Source organism: Heptranchias perlo, chromosome 13 (genome assembly GCF_035084215.1).
Source record: "Heptranchias perlo isolate sHepPer1 chromosome 13, sHepPer1.hap1, whole genome shotgun sequence".
Lineage (NCBI taxonomy): Eukaryota > Metazoa > Chordata > Chondrichthyes > Hexanchiformes > Hexanchidae > Heptranchias > Heptranchias perlo.
The window spans coordinates 4,905,493-4,933,291 of NC_090337.1; the positions used below are offsets into that span (position 1 = coordinate 4,905,493).

Consider the following 27,799-nt stretch of genomic DNA (forward strand, 5'->3'; position numbering starts at 1 on the left):
CATCAAAAACTCCCAGGGCAGGTACAGCACTGGTTAGATACAGAGTAAAGCTCCCTCGACACTGCCCCATCAAACACTCCCAGGGCAGGTACAGGGTTAGATACAGAGTAAAGCTCCCTCTGCACTGTCCCATCAAACACTCCCAGGGCAGGTACAGCACGGGTTAGATACAGAGTAAAGCTCCCTCTACACTGTCCCATCAAACACTCCCAGAGCAGGTACAGCACGGGTTAGATACAGAGTAAAGCTCCCTCTACACTGTCCCATCAAACACTCCCCGGGCAGGTACAGCACGGGTTAGATACAGAGTAAAGCTCCCTCTACACTGTCCCATCAAACACTCCCAGGGCAGGTACAGCACGGGTTAGATACAGAGTAAAACTCCCTCTACACTGTCCCATCAAACACTCCCAGGGCAGGTACAGCACGGGTTAGATACAGAGTAAAACTCCCTCTACACTGTCCCATCAAACACTCCCAGGGCAGGTGCAGCACGGGTTAGATACAGAGTAAAGCTCCCTCTACACTGTCCCGTCAAACACTCCCAGGGCAGGTACAACACGGGTTAGATACAGAGTAAAACTCCCTCTACACTGTCCCATCAAAAACTCCCAGGGCAGGTACAGCACGGGTTAGATACAGAGTAAAGCTCCCTCTACACTGCCCCATCAAACACTCCCAGGGCAGGTACAGGGTTAGATACAGAGTAAAGCTCCCTCTACACTGTCCCATCAAACACTCCCAGGGTAGGTGCAGCATGGGTTAGATACAGAGTAAAGCTCCCTCTACACTGTCCCATCAAACACTCCCAGGGCAGGTACAGCACTGGTTAGATACAGAGTAAAGCTCCCTCTACACTGTCCCATCAAAAACTCCCAGGGCAGGTACAGTACGGGTTGATACAGAGTAAAGCTCCCTCTACACTGTCCCATCAAACACTCCCCGGGCAGGTACAGCACGGGTTAGATACAGAGTAAAGCTCCCTCTACACTGTCCCGTCAAACACTCCCAGGGCAGGTACAGCACGGGTTAGATACAGAGTAAAACTCCCTCTACACTGTCCCATCAAACACTCCCAGGGCAGGTACAGCACGGGTTAGATACAGAGTAAAGCTCCCTCTACACTGTCCCATCAAACACTCCCAGGGCAGGTACAGGGTTAGATACAGAGTAAAGCTCCCTCTACACTGTCCCATCAAACACTCCCAGGGTAGGTGCAGCATGGGTTAGATACAGAGTAAAGCTCCCTCTACACTGTCCCATCAAACACTCCCAGGGCAGGTACAGCACGGGTTAGATACAGAGTAAAGCTCCCTCTACATTGTCCCATCAAACACTCCCAGGGCAGGTACAGCACTGGTTAGATACAGAGTAAAGCTCCCTCTACACTGTCCCATCAAACACTCCCAGGGCAGGTACAGCACGGGTTAGATACAGAGTAAAGCTCCCTCTACACTGGTGAACGAGTGGGTCTCACTATTCGACCAGGGAAACATATCAAAACCCGACCTGCTCTTATCCCAGCACCATCATTGTCATCTATAGAACTTGTTGGCATTGTAGGTGGCAGGTCAAAGTTCTCAGATCATTAGGTTGGCGCGGACTGAGGACGCGGTCAGTATTCGGATGGCGGAGAATCTTCTAGAAGGAGCCTGCGATTTGGACTGTCAGTTGCCTAACAGTTTAAAGAGGAGAATATTCTAGAAATGCACCGTACCTGTCAGCTTGCTGACTCAAAAACGATGGGGACACAGGTCCGAAATGGCCACAATCAGTGTCACTTAGTTTAACTCGGTGAATAATCAAATAGCCGAATAGTTTTATTTTTAATACCCTTGAGATATGTGTTTCTAATGAATTTAAACATTCTTATGGATTTCACAAACTCAAATGTAAATTTCTGATGTTTTGGGTCTGGTCTGTGTTTAATTCGGTTTTCCCCATATGTCAATCAGAGGGATTAACGTCTTTGAGTTTTATTCCTGCGATGTGCAATATTTTTCTTACGCACTAACTTCCTGTCGTCCTGACTTAACCCGGTTATTAACCCGTTTAAATTAGTGCCGACACAAAGTTAATGGTGACCGTGTTAACCAGCTCACTGAAAATAGTTAACCAGCTCACTGAAAGCACAGGTGGCTTTCGAAGGAAAGAGCTTGTATTTTGAGAGCACCTCTCCTGAACTCAGGACGACTGAAAGCTCTTTACAGACAATGAAGTACCTTCTGAAGTGTAGTAATTTGCTTTTATGCAGCACCTTTCACAACCTCAGGATGTCGCAAAGTGTTTTAAAGCCACTTTCGAAGTGTAGTCACTGTTGTAATGTCGGAAACGCGGCAGCCAATTTGCGCACAGCAAGGTCCCACAAACAGCAATGTGATAATGAGCAGATAATCTGTTTTTAGTGATGTTGGTTGAGGGATAAATATTGGCCCCAGGACATCAGGGAGAACTCCCCTGCTCTTCTTTGAAATAGTGGCCATGGGATCTTTTACATCCACCTGAGAGGGCAGACGGGGCCTCGGTTTGACATCTTATCCAAAAGGCAGTACCTTCAGACGGTGCAGCGCTCCCTTAGTGCTGCACTGGGCGTGTCAGCCTGGATTATGGGCTCAAGTTTCTGGAGTGAGTGTTGAACTTATAACCTTCAGAGGTGCGAGTGCTACTGAGCCGAGGCTGACACCTAACCTCTGATGCTAACTACCTGAACCTTTAAAACAGGGGGTAAAGGTTTCACTTCTGAGATCTCGATACTCAGGGACTTAAGATCTGCAAGTTCTCGCAATGAGCACAGAAGTGGGATTTCTGCCCTCAACGCACGGCAACATGTTAATCCCCCCCGCACCCCCCTCCGCCCCGTATGTTAATCCCCCCCGCACCCTCCCCGCCCCGTATAATGCCATGTGAACATGCGAATATATCACTAACAATTCACATCTTTATGAGTTTATTTCAGGTACTGCATCAGCACAAGATGGTCAGCGGAAGACTGAAGATTATCTGAACCAATGAAAAATTCAAGGGAAATGAAGACGTTTGCAGTTTGGGAGGAAGATTTTCACACCGAGGGTTATTGGAAGATGGGAGGCTACACCTCAGGGAGCTGCTGCATCATTTAAAGGGAAATTGGATAAAGATTTGAAAAGGAAGAATGTAAAAGGATATGGGGACAGGGCAGGGAGACGGGATTAGAGAAAGAGCTTCGGCTGAAGATCTTGCATTTCTATAGCGCCTTTCACGGCCTCAGGACGTCCCAAAAGCGCTTCACAGCCAATTAAATATTTTTTGAAGTGGCGTCGCTGTTGTAATATAGGAAACGCGGCAGCCAATTTATGCACAGCAAGATCCCACAAACAGCAATGTGATAATGACCAGATCATCTGTTTCAGTGATATTGGTTGAGGGATAAATATTGGGCCAGGACACCGGGGAGAACTCCCCTGCTCTTCTTCAAAATAGTTTCTGTGGGATCTTTTACACCCACCTGAGAGGGCAGACGGGGCCTCGGTTTAACGTCTCATCTGAAACACGGTACTCTCAGACAGCGCAGCACTCCCTCAGTCCTGCACTGGGAGTGTCAGCCTGGATTATGGGCTCAAGTCTCTGGAGTGGGGCTCGAACCCATGACCTTCTGCCTCAGCAGCAAGAAGTGCAGCCCACTGAGCCACACCGACACCCAGCAAACAATCGATGGGCCAAATGTCCTTTTACTGTAAAATTAGCATAAATGTCATGCGCTCTGCCCTTTCGTTTGTTTCACTTTGAAGCTCACCTTCTGGTTGGTGGCTTCAGATATGAATATTTAGTGCCTGCCTCAAAGTGACACGTCCTCCAAGGGGACCACACCTCAACTTTGATACGAGACCCCCAGAAACAACCTCATCAGACCAGCCCTGGCCACTGTGGTTGGTTTTGGGTCCCTCCTCCCTGCTGAGTGGCAGATTCACCTGCACCCCCTCCTCCTCCAATTGACTATTCTTCATCTGTGGGTCTAAACCGTGAGTTGCCGATGGGCTATTCCACCATTGAAGCATCGCAATCAATCTGACGCTCCCCCAACATCCGCGGTGAGAGTTGCTGCGTGAAGATCAGGATTCGGGTTAAAATTACCCGCGAGTTGTCTCTTGAACTCATTTGCACTCTTCGCCTCAGTGGCCTTCCCTAGTAACTTATTTCACAATATCCCCCTCGGGGTGAAAACGTCCTCCCCCTCCCCGGATCCCCCTCCCTCCCCCATTGATTCCCCTCCCCCATTGATTCCCCCCCCACCCACCCCGATTCCCTTTCTTACCCCAAACATCCTCATTTGTTAACTTGCATCCGTTGGCATTCGGCCCCTTCATCACAATCAATTATTAGTTTGGATCAACATTGCCAATTCCCTTCATCATCGTCAAATCTTCAATTGCACCTCAAAGTAAGGTTGCCAACTCTGATTGGACGTATTCCGGGCGGTTTCATCACATGACCTCCTGCCTTCGATTGCCCCGCCCCCACACTCCCCCATTGGTCGCCCGACACGTCAATCCTTGTGGTGCCCCGCCTTCCCACGGCCAATTGGAAAGCGAAAAGCCTCTTTGTTACCCGATTGGATGATTCTTGGCTGTCGGTCAATCAGCCTTTTTTACCCATCTCCGATATTTTTATAACTAATAATCAAAAGTATTCAAAGAAAATGAAGAAAAAAACCCCACACTTTTAGTTTAATGCCCCAGTGATTTTTCTCTCCCGGGTGTTTCGCTCACAGCAGCGTCCCGGAGATTAATCTTCAGTTCCTGGAGACTCCAGGACAATCCCTACCTCAAAGGCTTCTCTCTCTTTAACTTCCTTAACTTAAAAATTCCTGCTCCCCTCTGCCCCCTCTAATGGACATCAAACAACCTGTAACACAGAGCAGGGTCGACCAGCAGAGGTCCAAACCCTAGCCAAAGGGCAACCAGAGGTTAGCGCAACGACCAAAACAGCTGCATATCACATGGAGAAACATAGAATGTACAGCACAGAAACAGGCCATTCGGCCCAACTGGTCAATCCCGGTGTTTGTGCTCCTCATGAGCCTCCTCCCTCCCTACTTCATCTCACCCTATCAGCATAACCTTCTATCCCTCTCTCCCTCATGTGGCTTATCTCACTTCCCCTTAAATGTATCTACACTATTCGCCTCAACCACTCCTTGTGGGAGCGAGTTCCACATTCTCACCACTCTCTGGGTAAAGAAGTTTCTCCTGAATTCCCTGCTGGATTTATTCGCTGAACGCTGGGAGTTAAAGCTAAAGAACAGTGGACAATCCTCCCAAGGATCCTCCATTCCGATTAGTTGACCTAATACCCGATGGTATTAAAATTAGAGCCAGGCCGTTCAGGGGTGATGTCGGGAAGCACTTCTTCACACAAAGGGGAGTGGGAATCTGGAACTCTCTCCCCCCCCCACTCCAGAAGGCTGTTGAGGCTGGGGGTCAATTGGAGCTTTCAAGACTGGGATCGAATGATTTTTGTTGGGTAAGGGTATCGAGGGATAGGGAGCAAAGGAGGTTCAGATACAGATCAGCCATGATCTCAGTGAATGGCGGAACAGGCTCGAGGGGCTGAATGGCCTCCTGTTCCTATAGTAGTGGCAAAATGAATCAGCAGATAAAAATGACAGATCATTTATTCCATATAACATGCCGTGAATACTCATTTTGTTTTAATTAATTAATGAATGATGTTACTTGACTCTAGTTTCCAGTCTGTACATTTCTGATTGTTCGGTATTCTCCGAGAGAGAACTGTAGACAACTGCGACACTTGGTGCTCTCATCGAAAAGCCTCCTTTGCTGCGGTGCAACTTCACACTGTGGTCTTTAAGGGGTTAAAGGATGCAGACTCCATGGAGCAGGGGTCGGGCGGGCTGCACAGCTGCACATCTGTCGCAAACTGCTGGCCGCGCGGAGTGACGAATTGCCTGGGGAATGGCGGCAGCTGCCGATCGAAATCCCATCTACCCTCTGCCGCGTAGTATATCGCCACAGCGAGTCAAAGTGCACGGTGACATTCCCCATGCACGATTACACCACAGGTGCACGGTTACACCACAAGTGCACAATTACATTGCCCATGGACAGTTATACCATCCGTGCCCGATTACACCGCCCGTGCACGGTTCCAACGCCCATGGATGATTACACCGCCCGTGCACGATTACACCGCCCGTGCACGATTACACCGCCCGTGCACGATTACACCGCCCGTGCACGCTCACTGGCACCATGAACCTGCTCTGCTGTTTCTGTCCTTTGAAGGACAGTCACGCTGCTGGCGATATCCTCTGACAACATCTTAAATTACGACTTCACTACAACCATCTTGTTACACAAGATATAAATTAAATGACGCAGAAAATGATTAACATCAGGAGAAAAGAAAAACACTGAATATGGACAATAAATGCTGGCCTTTCAGTGACGCCCACATCCCATAAATGAATAAAAGAAGAATAAAATACAAATGATTATAAAGTATAAAGACTGACAGTGTTTTCGATTGATGGGCGACAGGAGCAATGTTCAGTCTCCAGAGGATTTCAGCCTTGTTTTCTTTTTATCGTGTTTACGTTCTGTTAAATCCAATCCGGCCAATTACCGCCCCATCAGTCTACTCTCAATCATCAGCAAAGTGATGGAAGGTGTCGTCGACAGTGCTATCAAGCGGCACTTACTCACCAATAACCTACTCACCGATGCTCAGTTTGTGTTCTGCCAGGGCCACTCGGCTCCAGGCCTCATTACAGCCTTGGTCCAAACATGGACAAAAGAGCTGAATTCCAGAGGTGAAGTGAGAGTAACTGCCCTTGACATCAAGGCAGCATTTGACCGAGTGTGGCACCAAGAAGCCCTAGTAAAATTGATGTCAATGGGAATCAGGGGGAAGACTCTCCAGTGGCTGGAGTCATACCTAGCACAAAGGAAGATGGTAGTGGTTGTTGGAGGCCAATCATCTCAGCCCCAGGACATTGCTGCAGGAGTTCCTCAGGGCAGTGTCCTAGGCCAAACCATCTTCAGCTGCTTCATCAATGACCTTCCCTCCACCATAAGGTCAGAAGTGGGGATGTTCGCTGATGATTGCACAGTGTTCAGTTTCATTCACAACCCCTCAGATAATGAAGCAGTCCGTGCCCACATGCAGCAAGACCTGGACAACATCCAGGCTTGGGCTGATAAGTGGCAAGTAACATTCACGCCAGACAAATGCTGGGCAATGACCATCTCCAACAAGAGAGAGTCTAACCACCTCCCCTTGACATTCAACAGCATTACCATCGCCGAATCCCCCACCATCAACATCCTGGGGGTCACCATTGACCAGAAGCTTAACAGGACCAGCCACATAAATACTGTGGCTACAAGAGCAGGTCAGAGGCTGGGTATTCTGCGGCGAGTGACTCACCTCCTGACTCCCCAAAGCCTTTCCACCATCTACAAGGCACAAGTCAGGAGTGTGATGGAATACTCTCCACTTGCCTGGATGAGTGCAGCTCCAACAACACTCAAGAAGCTCGACACCATCCAGGACAAAACAGCCCGCTTGATTGGCACCCCATCCACCACCCTAAACATTCACTCCCTTCACCACCAGCGCACTGTGGCTGCAGTGTGTACCATCCACAGGATGCACTGCAGCAACTCGCCAAGGCTTCTTCGACAGCACGTCCCAAACCCGCGACCTCTACCACCTAGAAGGACAAGGGCAGCAGGCACATGGGAACAACACCACCTGCACGTTCCCCTCCGAGTCACACACCATCCCGACTTGGAAATATATCGCCGTTCCTTCATCGCCGCTGGGTCAAAATCCTGGAACTCCCTTCCTAACAGCACTGTGGGAGAACCGTCACCACACGGACTGCAGCGGCTCAAGAAGGCGGCTCACCACATCCCATGAACGAAAAAAAAAATGCAATGACCAGGGTTTCCCGTTCCCACTCAGCTTAAGAAACCTGCCCAGTGGCCGGAGCAGACAGGGCGGATCCTGCAACATCGAGAGTTTGTACCGAAGGGTGAAAGGGGGAGCAGGGAGGAATTTAACACGTCCTTGCTGCTCACAGAGAGCGACACGAAACCGGACTTGGCAAATTACTCGTGAAGTGTGCAAAGGGTTGGTGGACAGACTGTGGGCTTTCCTCTTAGCCCGCAGCCCGCTTTAATGAGTGATACCAATTCTGGCCTCTTGCGCATCCCCGATTTTCATCACTCCACCATTGGCAGCTGCCTGGGCCCTAAGCTCTGGAATTCCCTCCCTAAACCTCTCCCCCTCTCTCCCTCTCTCTCCTCCTTTAAGACGCTCCTTAAAACCTACTTCTGTGACCAAACTTTTGGTCACCTGTCCTAATATCTCCTTATGTGGCTCGGTGTCCAACTTTTGTCTGATAATCGCTCCTGTGAAGCGCCTTGGGACGTTTAACTACATTAAAGGCGCTATATAAATGCAAGTTGTTGTTGTTGATACTGTTGCCAGTTAAGAGCCCAGCTTGTTTTGACAATAGTACATTTCACACAGTCCTATCAAAGGGCTCAAACTCAGCCCAGGCCAATGGGGCTAAAGTCTCCTCTCTCTCTCTGTGGCTTTAAGATATAAATTCAGGGCAGTCTCAGTGCAGTCGGCCCACAAGGCTAAAGTGCTCCTAATTCAGCACTAAATGAACAATCTGCCTCAGGGTGTGCTGGAGCGGGAAATGATAAAATGTTAAAATTGAGTGCGCTTTACTCTGCATCTGACCCGCTCTATACTTAACCCGAGAGTGACTGATGAGGCACAGCAAGATCCCGTCAACAGCAATCGGATGACTGACCCGTTCATCTGGTTTTAGTGGTGTTGGTTGAGGAAAGGATGTTCCCCTGCCCATGGAATAGTGACCGTGGGATCTTTTACGCCCGCCTGAGAGGGCAGACAGGGCCTCGGTTTAACGTCTCATCCGAAAGACGGCACCTCCGACAGTGCAGCGCTCCCTCAGTACTGCATTGGGAGTGCCGGCCTGCGTTGTGTCATTTACAATGCATCTAGCCCGTGCTGTACCTTACTTGAGAGGGTCTGGTGAGGCGGAGAGGACGGAGTTTCTCTCTGCATCTAACCCTGAGCTGAGAGTGCCTGATGCCAGCACCTGGTCCCAGTACGGAGACCCTGCACTTTTGAGGTTTTTGGGAGGAGAGAAAAAAAAATCACCACCACCACCACCAGAGAGCGCCATTGAGCCAGGGTGCCCACAGTGCCACCTGTTGGTTCAAACCATGTACTGCAGCCCATTGGGCCCAAATCAATAATCTCCCGTCGGTCAAATTATTGATCAAAAGGAGAAAGAACAGAAGCAGGTAAGACTTGTTCAGTGGAGCGACGACATGTCCGTCAGCTCAGTGGCAACAAATCGCAGGAAAAATCATCGCAAGTTCGAGGGGGAGTGAAGCCAGACCAACATCATGTCAGTATCAACCGCGTCACGGCGGCATCGAAGGCCTGGTCGTTTAATTAAACGGAAAACAACGTGAGGCTTACTAAACAACAACAACTTGCATTCACAGAGCGCCTTTAGTCCTGAAGGGCGTGCTAAGGCGCTTCACAGGGCCGCTGTCAAAACAAAATAAGAAAAAAATCTTTATGAGAACCAGGAACTCATGGTTGTAATCAAAAGTACATTAAAAGCTAGCTCGGCTCAGCTGCTAACATTCTGTGTCCAGGTTCATAGCCAAATTGTGCACAGCAAGATCCCACAAACAGCAGCGAGATGAACGACCAGTTAATCTGATTTTGGTGAAGGCTGAAGGAATAAATATTGGCCAGGACGCTGGGGAGAACTCCCATTCTCTTCTTCAATAGTGGCCACGGGATCTTTTACGTCCACCTGAGAGGGCAGTCGGGGGCCTCGGTTTAACGTCTCATCCGAAAGGCGGCACCTCCGACAGTGCAGCACCTCCCTCAGTACTGGCGCTGGGTGTGTCAGCTTAGATTGTAACTTTCAAACCCCAGGAATGGGGCTCACAGCTCGCACCTCCAATCAAAGGGCAAGATTGCGGCCAACTAATTAAACTGAGACACGGGTGACCAGATAGTGTAATGGGTCAGTCGCGGGTCCTTCCACCTCCAGGACCCGGATTCCAATCCAGTCCAAGGTGATGGGATGTAAGTTTTTCTCTCTCTGTCGGCTGAGATCATTCTGTGTAAAATGAGCTCGGGGCAGTTACTTGTGAGCAGGGGCTCAAAGGCCCAGAAAACTGGCCCTAGGTTACATGTTAACTGGGGATAAGGTGACAATCTTCAGCAGGCCGGGGGTTGGGTGGTGTGGGAAAGAAGGGTGGGATTGCTCCCCCTTAAAGAGCGGGGGTTTCTCATGGAGAAAGGAGGGGGCTGCCAATAACACATAGCACAATGGAACAGTCGGGGGTGGGATAAGGAGGGGGGCAGCTCCCAATTTCCCATATGGCCAGTCCCGTGAGATGGGAAGGGGAAGAGGCGGTTTGAGGAGGGAGGGAGTGGGGGAGGGGGGGGGGGGCCTGAGTAACATTTCTGAGGCAGAATGGAGTGAGTTCTGCGTTCCTCCTGCTGAACTAGGAGGGCTTGGCATTGACAGATGGTGCCTGAGATAGCAACATGTCCCACTCCCCAACAGATGCCTCGACAAACACGCAAATCACGGCAAGAGACAAAACGGAAACGGCTCCGTAAAGTTCTGATAGACTGGGGCCTTCGAGAGCTTCAATTCCCGACTGTCTGTGTCCGGTTTGCGTGGGCGGCAGGAATCAAAAAGTGTCAGAAATTCTTCCTTCCAAGATGTCTTTAGTCTCTCCAGGTTGAACGCTGAGTTGAAGGGTCCCATTGGTCATTGCCATGGCAGCCGAGGTGAAAGTCCTGAGTTCTTCACATGTTAGTTCAGTGAAGATCCCACCAGATCTAACTCCGCACCTCTTCTCTGTAATGTCTCGTCTCTAATAGATACCTTGACCAGTATTAGACAGAGTAGGAACACTACCAGCTGATTGGACCTCTTCTCTTGGCGGACTCGGTGTCTCTCTCTCTCTCTCTCTCTGTCTCTCCCTCTCTCTCCCTCATGTCCACACCTCCATCGGGACCATCCGCTCTTTCGTACTGAAGGCTGGGAGGAGGTTTTCCTCGGACAAGAAGCAGAACGGGAACTGGACCAGGAACCCGCGAATCTTCTTCAGTTCTTCCACAGCTTTGGCCGGGTCTTCGGTGTCCAGGCCCAACTTAGAGGTGAATTCCTCCAGCTCGATATTGTTCCTCACATGATCCGATGGGAGGCACCTGAAGACCTGACTCAAGAGAACGAAACATTCTTTAGGTTTATCGAACCAAAAAGAAATTCTCCACCTCCCCCGCAATTTCTCTCCTCCTCAAACAACAACAACTCGCATTTATATAGCGCCTTTAATGTAGTAAAACGTCCCAAGGCGCTTCACAGGAGCGATTATCAAACAAAATTTGACTTCGAGTCACATAGAGATATTAGGACAGGTGACCAAAAGCTTGGTCAAAGAGGTAGGTTTTAAAGAGCATCTTAAAGGAGGAGAGGGGGAGAGGTTTAGGGAGAGAATTCCAGAGCTTAGGGCCCAGGCAGATGAAGGCACGACCGCCAATGGTGGGGCAAAGGAAGTGGAGGATGCGCAAGAGGCCAGAATTGGAGGAGTGCAGCGATCTCGGAGGGTTGTAGGGCTGGAGCAGGTTACAGAGATAGGGAGGGGGCGAGGCCATGGAGAGATTTGAGAACAAGGATGAGAATTTTAAAATCGAGGCATTGCCGGACCAGGAGCCAATGCAGGTCGGCGAGCACAGGGGGTGATGGGTGAACGGGACTTGGTGCGAGTTAGGATACGAGCAGTAGAGTTTTGGATGAGCTCAAGTTTATGGAGGGTGGAAGATGGGAGGCCGGCCAGGAGAGCATCGGAATAGTCGAGTCTGGAGGTAACAAAGGCACGGATGAGGGTTTCAGCAGCAGATGAGCTGAGGCAGGGGTGGAGACGGGCGATGTTACTAAAGGTGCTGACTCTTGTTAGGATATGATTGTATAGCAGTGGGCACCCTCAAGTACCAAGCGGCCATCTTTTAAGGCTGACCCTTGATGGTGACGGAATTGGGGGGTTATGGGGATGGATGGCCATCACTGCTAAGTCCTGCCCTGTCCGCCCGCAATAACCTACCCGTGGGGGTGGCTGGATGCTGATCAGGAGCAGGAACCCTTGCTTACTTCTCCCCCACCCCCCCCTCACAAACCCAGGGGCGCGGAGGCTACTCGTGGTGCCGCGATTGTCCGACACGGTGTAGAGTGGGCGCTGAACCAGGGACCTTCCTGATCTGTGGCACATCAAAGCTTTCAACAAGCAATGCTGGCAGGAACAGCACCGTCACACTTGGTCATCAGGATAGGCTGAACAGGCTGGGGCTCTTCTCTCCAGAAAGGAGAAGGCTGAGGGATGACCTGATAGAGGTCTTTAAGATTATGAAAGGGTTCGATAGGGTAGACATGGAGAAGATGTTTCCACAAATTTAGAACAAAACTAGGGGTCATAAATATGCGATAGTCACTGATAAATCCAATAGGGAATTCAGGAGAAACTTCTTTACCCAGAGAGTGGTGAGAATGTGGAACTCGCTCCCACAAGGAGTAGTTGAGGCGAATAACATAGATGCTTTTAATAATGCATGAGGGAGAAAGGAATAGAAGGATATGCTGATAGGGTGAGATGAAGTAGGGAGGGAGGAGGCTCCTGTGGAGCATAAACACCAGCATAGACCAGTTGGGCCGAATGGCCTGTTTCTGTGCTGTAAATTCTACATAATTCTATGTGAGACTAAGGATAATAATTGTGGCCAATTCTGGGCACCGCACTTTAGGAAGGATGTCAAGGCCTTCGAGAGGGTGCAGAGGAGATTTACTAGAATGGTACCAGGGATGAGGGACTTCAGTTATGTGGAGAGACTGGAGAAGCTGGGGTTGTTCTCCTTAGAGCAGAGAAGGTTAAGGGGAGATTTAATAGAGATGTTCAAAATTACGAGCTGTTTCGATAGAGTAAATAAGGAGAAACTGTTTCCAGCGGCAGGAGGGAGCGGAGCTACAGGCGGGAGCGGACCTAGGAGAGAGCGCGGGACTCGGAGACTACTAAAGGCCCAGGCTCGAGGGCCTACCCGCAGAGAGGCAATCGGTGAAAAAAACAAGGATTGAGGTCACAGGACAGGGGGGAGGTGATTGGCGAGTCGATAAAGGGAGCAGCGGAGGCCTGAGGTGAGTGATTAAACTCACCGACGTGAGTCTTTTTCCCCAGCGGGGAAGGAGCTTCGCGGCTTTTTCAAAGGCAGGGGGCGGGGCCAATTCATTGGTACCCGTATATAGGTGGAGCGGTTGCTGAACCCGAGACACTACACCAGTAGTGACTCCCACCTCCTCTAACCTTTTGGGGGGTAGAGGGAATTTAAAGGGTAGGTTCGATTTTATATTTTGTTTTCAGCGACTTAACTCCTGGACCTAAGATAAATAAGAAGCAAAAAGTAATCCAAGTGGGACGTCACCAAGGAAGAGGTAAGTGATTGGTTGGTGAGTATTTTCCTGCTGAATTTGTCTAAGGTTAGAGTTTGTGGATTCTCTGGTCTCTGTTGTGTAGTGGGGGACTGCTGTTCAGCAAGGGCCCTTGAGTATACCTTTTAATTGAAGTGAAATTGGTGGGATTCATTTAATTTGAATTAATTAGTTAAAGGGTAAGTCATGTCAGGACAGCCCAGCCCCGTGTTATGCTCTTCCTGCTCTATGTGGGAAATCAGGGACCCTTCCGGTGTCCCTGACGACCATGTGTGCGGGAAATGTATCCAGCTGCAGCCGCATTGACAAACCGCATTGCGGCACTGGAGCTGCGGATGGATTCATTATGGAGCATTCGCGATGCTGAAAACGTCGTGGATAGCACGTTTAGTGAGATGGTCACACCGCAGGTAAAGGTTGTACAGGCAGGAAGTAAGTGGGTGACCTCCAGGCAGGGTAAGAGGAGCAGGCAGGCAGTGCAGGGGTCCCCTGTGGCCGTCCCCCTCTCAAACAAATATACCGCTTTGAATATTGTTGAGGGGGATGACTTATCAGGGGAAGGCAGCAGCAGCCAACTTCCTGGCACCAGGGGTAGCTCTGCTGCACAGGCTGGGAGGAAAAAGAGTGGAAGAGCTATAGTGGTAGGGGATTCTATCGTAAGGGGAACAGACAGGCGTTTCTGTGGCCGTAAACGTGACTCCAGGATGGTTTGTTGCCTCCCTGGTGCCAGGATCATGGATGTCACTGAGCGGCTTCAGGGCATTCTCAAGGGGGAGGGTGAGCAGGCAGAGGTCATGGTCCACATTGGGACCAACGACATAGGTAGGAAGGGAGATGAGGTCCTGCATCAAGAATTTAGGGAGCTAGGTAGCAGATTAAAGAGCAGGACCTCAAAGGTTGTAATCTCTGGATTACTCCCAGTGCCACGGGCTAGTGAGTATAGAAATAGGAGGATAGAACAGATGAATGCGTGGCTAAAGAGTTGGTGCAGGAGGGAGGGTTTCAGTTTCCTGGATCGCTGGGCCTGCTTCTGGGGAAGGTGGGACTTGTACAAGTCGAACGGGTTGCACCTGAACCAAAGCGGGACAAATATCCTTGCGGGGACGTTTGCTAGCACTGTTGGGGGGGGTTTAAACTAACTTGGCAGGGGGATGGGATACAGAGTGGAGCTACAATAGGGGGTGATGTGCAGCCAAATATTGAGAAAAAAACAAGTCAGCTTGGAAGACAGGGCAAATATGTAAGGGCAAGGCTGGATGGCATCTATTTTAATGCAAGGAGTCTTGCGAATAAGGTGGATGAACTGAAGGTGTTGATAAACACATGGGAGTATGATATTGTTTCTGTCACAGAGACATGGTTGAGGGAGGGGCAAGACTGGCAGCTCAATATTCCGGGGTACAGAATCTTCAGGCGAGACAGAGGGGGAGGTATAAGAGGAGGGGGGGTCGCAATATTAATTAAAGAATCAATTACTGCCATAAGGAGGGATGATATATTAGCAGGTTCCTCTAATGAGGCCATATGGGTGGAGCTTAAAAACAAAAAGGGGGCAAGCACTTTGATGGGAGTGTACTATAGGCCCCCAAACAGTCAGGGGGAGATAGAGGAACAGATATGTAGGAAAATCTCAGAAAATTGTGCAAATAATAGGGTAATAATAGTGGGGGATTTCAACTTCCCCAATATTAACTGGGATACTCAGAGTGTAAAAGGCTTAGAGGGTACAAAATTCTTAACGTGCATCCAGGAGAGCTTTTTGAGCCAGCATGTAGAAAGTCCTACAAGAGAGGGGGCGGTACTGGACCTAATTCTAGGGAATGTGGCCGGCCAAGTGGAAGAAGTGCTAGTCGGTGAGCACTTTGGTGACAGTGACCATAATTCAGTGAGATTTAAGGTGGTCATGGAAAAGGACAGGGAGGGGCCGGAAATAAAGGTTCCAAATTGGGGGAAGGCCGATTTTAATAGGAGAAGGCAGGATCTGGCCAAAATGGATTGGGATCAGCTGCTTGTAGGAAAATCCGCATCGGAGCAATGGGAGTCTTTCAGAAGGGAGATTGAGACCATACAATGGCAACATGTTCCCGTAAAGGTCAAGGGTGGTTCCAAGAACTCCAGGGAACCTTGGATGTCAGGGGATATACGAAAATGGATTAGGAAAAAAAGGAGGGCTTTTGGCAGATACAAAAGGCTAAAGACGGAGGAAGCCCAAGAGGAGTATAAAAAGTGCAGGGGGATACTTAAAAAAGAAATTAGGAGATCAAGGAGGGGCCATGAAATAACACTGGCGAGCAAAATAAAGGAAAATCCTAAGATGTTTTATAAGTATATTAAGGGTAAGAGGATAACTAGGGAAAAAATAGGGCCCATTAGGGACAAAAATGGCAATCTGTGTGTGGAGCCGGAAGATGGAGGAGGGGTTCTAAATGAATTTTTTGCATCTGTTTTCACTATGGAGAAGGACGACGTAGACAGAGAAATACGACAGGGGGACTGTGATATACTCGAACATAAAAACATCGAGCGGGAGGAGGTATTGGCGGTTTTAGCAGGCCTAAAAATGGATAAATCCCCAGGCCCGGACGAAATGTATCCCAGGCTACTGTGTGAGGCAAAGGAGGAGATTGCGGGGGCTCTGACACATATATTCAGAACCTCTCTGGCCACAGGGGATGTGCCAGAGGACTGGAGAACCGCTAATGTAATACCATTATTCAAGAAGGGGAGTAGGGAAAAACCGGGGAACTACAGGCCAGTGAGCCTAACATCAGTGGTAGGAAAATTATTGGAAAAAATTCTGAAGGACAAAATTAGTCTCCACTTGGAGAAGCAAGGATTAATTGGGGATAGTCAACATGGCTTTGTCAAGGGAAGATCATGTCTGACTAATTTGATTGAATTTTTTGAGGGGGTGACTCGGCGTGTGGATGAGGGTAACGCAGTGGATGTGGTATACATGGATTTCAGTAAGGCCTTCGATAAAGTCCCGCACAGGAGACTGGTCAAGAAGGTACGAGCCCATGGAGTCCAGGGTGCCTTGGCACTTTGGATACAAAACTGGCTTAGTGGCAGAAGGCAGAGGGTGATGGTCGAAGTTTGTTTTTGTGACTGGAAGCCTGTGGCCAGTGGGGTACCACAGGGATCTGTGCTGGGGCCCTTGCTGTTTGTGGTCTACATTAATGACTTGGATATGAATGTAAAAGGTATGATCAGTAAGTTCGCTGATGATACAAAAATTGGTAGGGTGGTAAATAGTGAGGAGGATAGCCTCAGTCTGCAGGACGATATAGATGGGTTGGTCAGATGGGCGGAACAGTGGCAAATGGAATTTAACCCGGAAAAGTGCGAGGTGATGCACTTTGGAGGGACTAACAAGGCAAGGGAATACACAATGAATGGGAGGACCCGAGGCAAGACAGAGGGTCAGAGGGATCTTGGTGTGCAAGTTCACAGATCCCTGAAGGCGGTGGAACAGGTAGATAAGGTGGTAAAGAAGGCATATGGGATACTTGCCTTTATTAGCCGAGGCATAGAATATAAGAGCAAGGAGGTTATGATGGAGCTGTATAAAACACTGGTTAGGCCACAGCTGGAGTACTGTGTGCAGTTCTGGTCGCCGCACTACAGGAAGGATGTGATCGCTTTGGAGAGGGTGCAGAGGAGATTCACCAGGATGTTACCAGGGCTGGAGCGCTTCAGCTATGAAGAGAGACTGGGAAGTTTGGGTTTGTTTTCCTTGGAGCAGAGGAGGCTGAGGGGGGACATGATTGAGGTGTACAAAATTATAAGGGGCATAGATAGGATGGATACTAAGGAGCTTTTTCCCTTCGTTGAGGGTTCTATAACAAGGGGGCATAGATTCAAGGTAAAAGGCGGGAGGTTCAGAGGGGATTTGAGAAAGAACTTTTTCACCCAGAGGGTGGTTGGAGTCTGGAACTCACTGCCTGAGAGGGTTGTGGAGGCAGGAACCCTCACAACATTCAAGAAGCATTTGGATGAGCACTTGAAATGCCATAGCATACAAGGCTACGGACCAAATGCTGGAATATGGGATTAGAGTAGACTGGGCTTGATGGCCGGCGCGGACACGATGGGCCGAAGGGCCTCTATCCGTGCTGTATAACTCTATGACTCTATGACTCTATGAGGGTCGGTAACCAGAGGACGCAGATTTAAGGTAATTTGCAAATGAACCAGAGGGGAGATGAGCGAGTTGTTGTGATCTGGAATGCGCTGCCTGAAAGGGCGGTGGAAGCAGATCCAATAGTAACTTTCAAAAGGGAATTGGATAAATACTTGAAAAGGAAAAATTTGCAGGGCTACGGGGGAGGAGCAGGGGGAGAGTGGGACTAATTGGATAGCTCTTTCAAAGAGCCGGCAGAGGCACGAAGGGCTGAATGGCCTCCTCCTGTGCTGTATGATTGTATGGTCCTATGAAGTTTCTGTGTCTGTCAGACATCCAGCTGGGTGATTGTGGCTTTACTTGTACCTTTTCATATATCGTAGCGTTCCGCGCACTGGTTGCAATCCAGACTTCTTTGAAGAACCTTTCGCTGATGGGATCTTGTACGTCGATACTGGGATCGTTTAAAGCCCCCAGAATGAGCCTGTGGGGAAGAACGTAAAACAGATTCATAATCGTGAGGTATGGGATCAGCCTCCTACTGCTCGAAGGGGAGATTGACGCCTCAACTCTTTCGGAAATCCAGGCCCAGGTTTCCAGAAAAAATGGCCCTTTGTTGGGGGAGGCGGGTGGGGGTTCGTCTGGGTGATCAGGGGAACCCCCTGCCGACTTTCAGGGGGCTCCAGTTTCCACTTGAAGCTGATTTAATCACAGCAATGAATGGGGAGTGAGATAAAGTCTTGAAGACGAAGAATCTTATAAATGGCATGGACATGGGATTAGAAGTTTCAAAGTGGAGCCTGCAGTGGCACAGTCCAAAAATGGGGCCTTCCTGATTTGAAAGAAAGACTTGCATTTATATCACGTCTTTCATGACCTCAGGACGTCCCAAAGTGCTTTACAGCCAATTAAGTATTTTTGAAGTGTAGTCACTGTTGTAATGTAGGAAACGCGGTAGTCAATTTATGCACAGCAGGATCCCACAAACCGCAATGTGATAATGAGCAGATCATCTGTTTTAGTGATGTTAGTTGAGGGATAAATATTGGCCAGGACACCGGGGAGAACTCCCCTGCAAAATAGCAGCCGTGAGATCTTCGACGTCCACGTAAGAGGGCAGACGGGGCCTCAGTTTAACGTCTCATCCAAACGACAGCACCTCCTACAATGCAGCACTCCCTCAGTACGGCACTGGAGTGTCAGCCTAGATTTTGTGCTCAAGTCTCTGGAGTGGGGACTTGAACCCACAACCTTCCGACTCAGAGGCGAGAGTGCGACCCACTGAGCAATGACTGACACCACTTTAAGATTTCTATGTGTCTTTACAGACGCTCCCTTACTTCAGCAATTGTCAGTGTTTCATATTGGTTGGGGTAGAAGCTTTTATAGATGCTCCCTTATCAATTGGGATCAATTAGGCAATCATTTTGACCGAAATTACCCAGGGGTACAGTGGTGTAGTGGTTATCTTACTGGACCAATAATCCAGAGGGGTACAGTAGTGTAGTGATTATGTTACTGGACTAGTAATCCAGAGGGGTACAGTAGTGTAGTGGTTATGTTACTGGACTAGTAATCCAGAGGGGTACAGTAGTGTAGTGGTTATATTAATGGACTAGTAATCCAGAGGGATACAGTAGTGTCGTGGTTATGTTACTGGACTAGTAATCCAGAGGGGTACAGTAGTGCAGTGGTTATATTAATGGACTAGTAATCCAGAGGGGTACAGTAGTGTAGTGGTTATATTAATGGACTAGTAATCCAGAGGGATACAGTAGTGTAGTGGCTATTTTACTGGACAGTAATCCAGAGGGGTACAGTAGTGTAGTGGTTATATTACTGGACTAGCAATCACACTGCTGGGACTGTACGATAGATCCTCAAACAGTCAGAGGGAGATAGGAAAGCAAATATGTAGGCAAATTTCTGAGAAGTGCAAAAACAATAGGACAGTAAAAGTAGGGGATTTCAACTACCCTAATATTAACCGGGATAGAATCAGTGTAAAAGGTATAGAGGGTGCAGGATTCTTAAAATGCATTCAGGAGAACTTTTTTAGCCATGACGTAGCAAGCCCAACAAGAGAGGGGGCTGTTCTGGACTTAGTTTTAGGGAATGAAGCTGGGCAGGTGGAAGGAGTATCAGTGGGAGAGCATTTTGGTGGTAGTGATCATAACACAGTTAGATTTAGCATAGTAAGCAACTCGCCAAGGCTTCTTCAACAGCACCTCCCAAACCCGCAATCTCTACCACCTAGAAGGACAAGAGCAGCAGGTACATGGGAACAACACCACCTGCACGTTCCCCTCCAAGTCACACACCATCCTGACTTGGAAATATATTGCCGTTCCTTCATCGTCGCTGGGTCAAAATCCTGGAACTCCCTACCTAACAGCACTGTGGGAGAACCTTCACCACACGGACTGCAGCGGTTCAAGAAGGCGGCTCACCACCACCTTCTCAAGGGCAATTAGGGATGGGCAATAAATGCCGGCCTCGCCAGCGACGCCCACATCCCATGAACGAATAAAAAAAAAGTAATGGAAAAGGACAGGAGTAAAAGTTCTCAAATTGGGGAAGGCCAATTTTACTAAGCTCAGATGTGATTCAGCAAAAGCGGACTGGAAACATTCAAAGGTAAATCATTGTCAGAGCTGGGGGAGATAGTGAGGGTTCAGAGCAAATATGTTCCCAAATCTAGAGCCTCCTAGATGTCAAGGAGCATACAGGGTAAGATAAGGCAAAAAAGGGAAGCTTATGTCAGACAGTGAGAGCTCAATACTACAGAAAGCCCAGAGGAGTATAGAAAATGCAGGGGTGAAATTAAAAAGATTAAGAAAGCAAAGAGTGGGCATGAAAAAAATACTGACAAGTAAAATCAAGGGAAACCCAAAGATATTTCATAAATACATAAAGAGCAAGAGGATAACTAAGGAAAGAGTAGGGCCAATTAGAGACCAAAAATGTAACCTGTGTGTGGAGGTGGAAGACGTGGGTGTGGTTCTTAATGAATACTTTGCATCTGTCTTCACAAAAGAGGGGGACGATGCAGAGATTGAAGTTAAGGAGGAGGAGTGTGAAATATTAGATGGGATAAACATAGTGAGTGAGGAAATATTAAGGGTATTAGCATCTTTGAAAGTAGATAAATCACCAGGGCCCGGATGAAATGTATCCCAGGCTGTGAAGAGAAGCAAGGGAGGAAATAGTGGAGGCTCTGACCATCGTTTTCCAATCCTCTCTGACTACAGGCATGGTGTCGGAGGATTGGAGGACTGCTAACATTGGAACATAGGAACAGGAGTAGGCCATTGAGCCCCTCGTGCCTGCTCCGCCATTTGATAAGATCATGGCTGATCTGTGATCTAACTCCATATACCTGCCTTTGGCCCATATCCCTTAATACCTTTGGTTGCCAAAAAGCTATCCATCTCAGATTTAAATTTAGCAATTGAGCTAGTATCAATTGCTGTTTGCGGAAGAGAGTTCCAAACTTCTACCACCCTTTGTGTGTAGAAATGTTTTCTAATCTCACTCCTGAAAGGTCTGGCTCTAATTTTTAGACTGTGCCCCCTACTCCTAGAATCCCCAACCAGCGGAAATAGTTTCTCTCTATCCACCCTATCCATTCCCCTTAATATCTTATAAACTTCGATCAGATCACCCCTTAACCTTCGAAACTCTAGAGAATACAACCCCAATTTGTGTAATCTCTCCTCGTAACTTAACCCTTGAAGTCCGGGTATCATTCTAGTAAACCTACGCTGCACTCCCTCCAAGGCCAATATGTCCTTCCGAAGGTGCGGTGCCCAGAACTGCTCACAGTACTCCAGGTGCGGTCTAACCAGGGTTTTGTATAGCTGCAGCTTAACTTCTGCCCCCTTGTACTCCAGTCCTCTAGATATAAAGGCCAACATTCCATTAGCCTTCTTGATTATTTTCTGCACCTGTTCATGACACTTCAATGATCTATGTACCTGAACCCCTAAGTCCCTTTGGACATCCACTGTTTTTAACTTTTTACCATTTAGAAAGTACCCTGTTCTATCCTTTTTTGATCCAAAGTGGATGACCTCACATTTGTCTCCATTGAATTCCATTTGCCACAGTTTTGCCCATTCACCTAATCTATCAATATCGCTTTGTAATTTTATGTTTTCATCCACACTGCTTACAATGCCACCAATCTTTGTGTCATCAGCAAACTTAGATATGAGACTTTCTATGCCTTCATCTGAGCCGTTAATAAATATTGTGAATAATTGAGGCCCCAAGACAGATCCCTGCGGGACTCCACTAGTCACATCCTGCCAATGTGAGTACCTTCCCATTATCCCTACTCTCTGTCGCCTTTCGCTCAGCCAACTTCCTAACCAAGTCCGTACTTTTCCCTCGATTCCATGGGCTTCTATCTTAGCTAACAGTCTCTTATGTGGGACCTTATCAAATGCCTTCTGGAAGTCCATATAAATAACATTCATTGACAGTTCCCTGTCCACTACTTTAGTCACCTCTTCAAAAAATTCAATCAGGTTTGTCAGGCACGACCTACCTTTCACAAATCCATGCTGGCTCTCTCTGATTAACTGAAAATTCTCGAGGTGTTCAGTCACCCTATCCTTAATTATAGACTCCAGCATTTTCCCCACAACAGATGTTAGGCTAACTGGTCTATAATTCCCTGGTTTCCCTCTCTCTCCTTTCTTAAAAAGCGGAGTGATTTGTGCAATTTTCCAATCTAGAGGGACAGTTCCTGAATCCGGAGAACTTTGAAAGATTATAGTTAGGGCATCTGCAATGTGCTCACCTACTTCCTTTAAAACCCTGGGATGGAAACCATCTGGTCCTGAGGATTTGTCACTCTTTAGTGCTATTATTTTCTTCATTACTGTTGCTTTACTTATGTTAATTTTATTGAGTCCCTGTCCCTGATTCAATATTAGTTTTCTTGGGATTTCCGGCATGCTTACCTCTTTTTCTGCTGTAAATACTGACGCAAAGTAATTGTTCAACATGTCCGCCATTTCCCCATTGTCAATGACAATATCCCCACTTTCAGTTTTTAAGGGGCCAACACTGCTGCTGACCACCCTCTTTTTCCTAATATAACTATAAAAGTTCTTTGTATTGGTTTTGATATCCCTTGCGAGTTTCTTTTCATACTCTCTTTTTGTAGCTCTTACTCTCTGTTTTGTGACCCTTTGTTGATCTTTGTATCTTTCCCATTCGCCAGGATCTGTGCCATTTTTTGCCTTTTTGTATGTCCTTTCCTTATGTCTTATACTGTCCCTTACCTCTTTAGTTCTTTTTGGCAAGTAGAGTTCTTGCCCCTCAGGGGTATAAACCAGTTCTGTATCACGTTAAATGTTTCTTTAAACATTTCCCACTGATCATCAGTCGTTTTACCCATTAACAGATTTGCCCAGTTTACTGTGGACAGTCTCTGTCTCATCCCATTGAAGTCGGCCTTACCCAAGTCTAGAATCTTAGCAGCTGATTCACTTTTTTCCCTTTCAAACACTACATTGAACTTGATCATGTTATGATCGCTATTGGATAGATGTTCACGCACAGTTAAGCTGTTAACTAAATCTGGTTCATTACTCATTCCTAAATCTAGTATGGCTTGCCCCCTTGTTGCCTCCAGGACATACTGCTGTAGAAAACTATCCCGGACACACTCAAGAAATTCACTACCTTTCTGACAGTTGCTAGTCTGCTTTTCCCAATCTATGTGAAGGTTAAAGTCCCCCATTAAGACCACTATGCCTTTGTTACACTTTTGTCTAAACGTTGCACCGTTGTTTAAAAAGGGAGAAAGGGATAGACCGAGTAATTATAGGCCAGTCAGTCTAACCTCGGTGGTGACAAATTACTGGAAAAAGTTCTGAGGGACAGTATTAATCGTCATTTAGAAAGGCACGGATTAATCAAGAACAGTCAGCTTGGATTTGTTAAGGGAAGGTCGTGTCTCACTAACTTGATTGAATTTCTTGAGGAGGCAACAAGAAGGGTCGATGAGGGTAATGCGTTTGATGTAGTCTACATAGATTTTACCAAGGCTTTTTACAAGGTCCCACGTGGCAGATTGGCCAGAAAAGTAAAAGCGCCTGGGATTCAAGGGAAAGTGTCAAATTGGATCCAAAATTGGCTTAGTGGCAGGAAGCAAAGGGTAATGGTTGACGGGTGTTTTTGTGACTGGAAGGCTGTTTCCAATGGGGTTCCGCAGGGCTCAGTACTGGGTCCCTTGCTTTTTGTGATATATATTAATGATTTAGACTTAAATGTAGGGGGCATGATTAAGAAGTTTGCAGATGATACAAAAATTGGCCGTGTGGTTGTTAGTGAGGAGGAAAGCTGTAGGCTGCAGGAAGATATCAATGGACTGGTCAGGTGGGCAGAAAAGTGGCAAATGGAATTAAATCCAGAGAAGTGTGAGGTAATGCATTTGGGGAGGACAAACAAGGCAAGGGAATACACAATAAATGGGAGGATACTGAGAGGTGTAGAGGAAGTGAGGGACCTTGGAGTGCATGTCCACAGATCCCTGAAGGTAACAGGACAGGTAGATAAGGTAGATAAGAAGGCATACGGGATACTTTCCTTTATTAGCCGAGGCATCGACTGTAAGAGCAGGGAGGTTATGCTAGAGCTGTATAAAATACTAGTTAGGCCACAGCTTGAGTACTGCGCACAGTTCTGGTCACCACATTACAGGAAAGATGTGATTGTACTAGAGAGGGTACAGAGGAGATTTACGACGATGTTGCCAGGACTGGAGAATTTTAGCTATGAGAAAAGATTGGATAGGCTGGGGTTGTTTTCTTTGGAACAGAGGAGGCTGAGGGGAGATTTAATTGAGGTGTATAAAATTATGAAGGGCCTAGGTAGAGTGGATCGGAAGGATCTATGTCCCTTAGCAGAGAGGTCAATAACCAGGAGGCACAGATTTAAAGTAATTGGTAGAAGGATTAGAGGGGAGTTGAGGAGAATTTGTTTCACCCAGAGGGTGGTGGGGGTCTGGAACTCACTGCCTGAAAGGGTGTTAGAGGCAGAAACCCTCATCGCATTTAAAAAGTACTTGGATGTGCACTTGAAGTGCCGTAACCTGCAGGGCCACGGACCAAGAGCTGGAAAGTGGGATTAGGCTGGATAGCTCTTTTTCAGCTGGCACGGACATAATGGGCCAAATGGCCTCCTTCTGTGCCATAAATTTCTATGACTCTATGTTAGTAATCCAGAGGGGTACAGTAGTGTGATGTTTATATTACTGGACCAGTAATCCAGAGGGGTACAGTAGTGTAGTGGTTATATTACTGGACCAGTAATCCAGAGGGGTACAGTAGTGTAGTGGTTATTTTACTGGACAGTAATCCAGAGGGGTACGGTAGTGTGGTGGTTATATTACTGGGCAGTAATCCAGAGGGGTACAGTAGTGTAGTGGTTATTTTACTGGACAGTAATCCAGAGGGGTACGGTAGTGTGGTGGTTATATTACTGGGCAGTAATCCAGAGGGGAACAGTAGTGATGAACAAAGAAAAAAAAAGACTTTGCAAGTCACTCATTTGGAGAGAGGGAGGTTGGAACACAACAGAAGCTGCTGAATGTAAAATAGTTTTAATCCTTAATTAAATCTATTCTGTTATCATTGGTTATAGTGACCTCCCACAAGAACAATACTTGTCCCAAAGTACTTTCCCCTCCCTCTCTTGCACTATGTCGGGACTCACTTGAAGCAGTGCAGTCTGAGCTGTAGGGCAAATTTCCCCGCCCTGTACTCGACCCCATCCATCACCGACGGGACGAATTGCGTGTCCTGCACGATGACAGCCATCTCACTGTCACGCTTTCCCAGCATGCTTCGGTCATTGATGTTTGCCGATCCTGGGTTTACAAACACAAAAAAACGTAAAAGGTTAACTGAGGTCAAATAATATCCCTGCTGTCCGCAAGGTTCCTGTGTGAAATGAGTTTGGCCACTCTCAGTCCAATCCCTGACGGATATGGGCCTACTGCACAAATAGCGATCCTAATTTAGCATCTGTCCCACAGAGAGAGAGAGAGACAGAGAAAGAAAGAAAGAAAGAGAAGATGAAAGAAAGAACCAACTTGCATTTATATAGCGCCTTTCACAACCTCAGGATATCCCAACGTACTTTACAGCCAATGAAGTACCTTTGAAGTGCAGTCACTGTTGTAATGCAGGAAACACTGCAGCCAATTTGCACACAGCAAGATCCCACAAACAGCAATGAGATAAATGACCAGATGATGTTGCTTGAGGGATAAATATTGGCCCAGCACAGTGGAGAAAACGCCCTTGTTCTTCTTCAAATAGTGGCCGTGGGATCTTTGATGTCCGCCTGAGAGGGCAGACGGGGCCTCGGTTTAACATCTCTAGACTAAGAGGGAGCTTTACTCTGTATCTAACCCTGTACCTGCCCTGGGAGTGTTTGATGGGACAGTGTAGAGGGAGCTTTACTCTGTATCTAACCCGTGCTGTTCCTGTCCTGGGAGTGTTTGATGGGACAGTGTAGAGGGAGCTTTACTCTGTATCTAACCCGTGCTGTTCCTGTCCTGGGAGTGTTTGATGGGACAGTGTAGAAGGAGCTTTACTCTGTATCTAACCCGCGCTGTACCTGCCCTGGGAGTAAGAACATAAGAACATAAGAAATAGGAGCAGGAGTAGGCTAATCGGCCCCTCGAGCCTGCTCCACCATTCAATAAGATCATGGCTGATCTGATCCTAATATCAATTCTAAATTCATGTCCAATTTCCTGCCCGCTCCCCGTAACCCCTAATTCCCTTTACTTCTAGGAAAATGTCTATTTCTGTTTTGAATTTATTTAATGATGTAGCTTCCACAGCTTCCTGGCCCTGGGAGTGTTTGATGGGACAGTGTAGAGGGAGCTTTACTCTGTATCTAACCTGTGCTGTACCTGCCCTGGGAGTGTTTGATGGGACAGTGTAGAGGGAGCTTTACTCTGTATCTAACCCATGCTGTACCTGCCCTGGGAGTGTTTGATGGGACAGTGTAGAGGGAGCTTTACTCTGTATCTAACCCATGCTGTACCTGCCCTGGGAGTGTTTGACGGGACAGTGTAGAAGGAGCTTTACTCTGTATCTAACCCGTGCTGTACCTGCCCTGGGAGTGTTTGATGGGACAGTGTAGAGGGAGCTTTACTCTGTATCTAACCCGTGCTGTACCTGCCCTGGGAGTGTTTGATGGGACAGTGTCGAGGGAGCTTTACTCTGTATCTAACCTGTGCTGTACCTGCCCTGGGAGTGTTTGATGGGACAGTGTAGAGGGAGCTTTACTCTGTATCTAACCCTGTACCTGCCCTGGGAGTGTTTGATGGGACAGTGTAGACGGAGCTTTACTCTGTATCTAACCCGTGCTGGGAGATTTTAACAGTACACTAGCCCAGTTTCTGCAAGGCTGAGATTTTGTCAGCAGTAACATTCTACATCTTGATGAGCAGCGAAACAACAAAATAAAGTTAAAATGATCGTGTCACAGGCTAATCTCTCCCACCCTTCCCCTGGTCAATCAGGTAATGCAGTGTAACAAATCTCTCGGTCAGAATCTGCCAGCAACATTCTTGTTCGGTGTATAGTTCCCACGGCAAAAGAAAAGGGAGGCAATTTATGACCCTGCAATAAATCTTCCCAGCCTTCCACAGCAACACTGACGCGATGCAGCAAATCAGAGAGGTTGCTGCACAGCAGCGGGGAGACGATACAGGAAGTGAATGCATTCAATCCTTGGTGAGGTCATTTTAAGAGCCTGTGGTTTGAGGTCAGCAATCCCTCAGACTCAGTTCAGGGCCAAACACCGAGCGATACTTTTCCTCACATCTGCTCTCGAGTCTCTCCTTCCTTTTCAACTGCATTGCGGACATGGTTACATGACTGGACTCGTCATCTGGAGGCCTGGACTAACAATCCAGTCAGAACATGAGTTCAAATCCCACCACGGCAGTTTGAGGATTTCAATTTGTTTTCTTAAAAAAAAAAGCTGGAAATGAGAAAAAAAGCTGTCGGATTGTCGTTAAAAAACCCAACTGGTTCACTGATGTCCTTTAGGGAAGGAAACCTGCCGTCCTTACCCGGTCTGGG

The 27,799-nt window shown here is 47.7% G+C and overlaps 2 protein-coding genes across 4 annotated transcripts in view; one reads left to right on the forward strand and one right to left on the reverse strand.

The window, feature by feature from the left end:
- The window catches only part of LOC137331232 (uncharacterized), a 40,727-nt gene extending 34,223 nt beyond the window's left edge, over positions 1-6,504 (forward strand). The window contains exon 12 of the mRNA XM_067994876.1: positions 2,957-6,504. Coding sequence (XP_067850977.1) covers positions 2,957-3,012 — 56 coding nt within the window. The 3' untranslated portion in view covers positions 3,013-6,504. The remainder of the gene's footprint in view (positions 1-2,956) is intronic.
- The window catches only part of LOC137331231 (phospholipase D1-like), a 154,750-nt gene continuing 132,583 nt past the window's right edge, over positions 5,633-27,799 (reverse strand). For all 3 annotated transcript variants that reach the window (XM_067994874.1, XM_067994875.1, XM_067994873.1), the window contains 3 exons: positions 25,410-25,563; positions 18,045-18,162; positions 5,633-11,297 (listed from right to left, as the gene is read on the reverse strand). In XM_067994874.1, the coding sequence (XP_067850975.1) occupies positions 11,073-11,297; positions 18,045-18,162; positions 25,410-25,563 (497 nt within the window). In that variant the 3' untranslated portion in view covers positions 5,633-11,072. The remainder of the gene's footprint in view (positions 11,298-18,044; positions 18,163-25,409; positions 25,564-27,799) is intronic.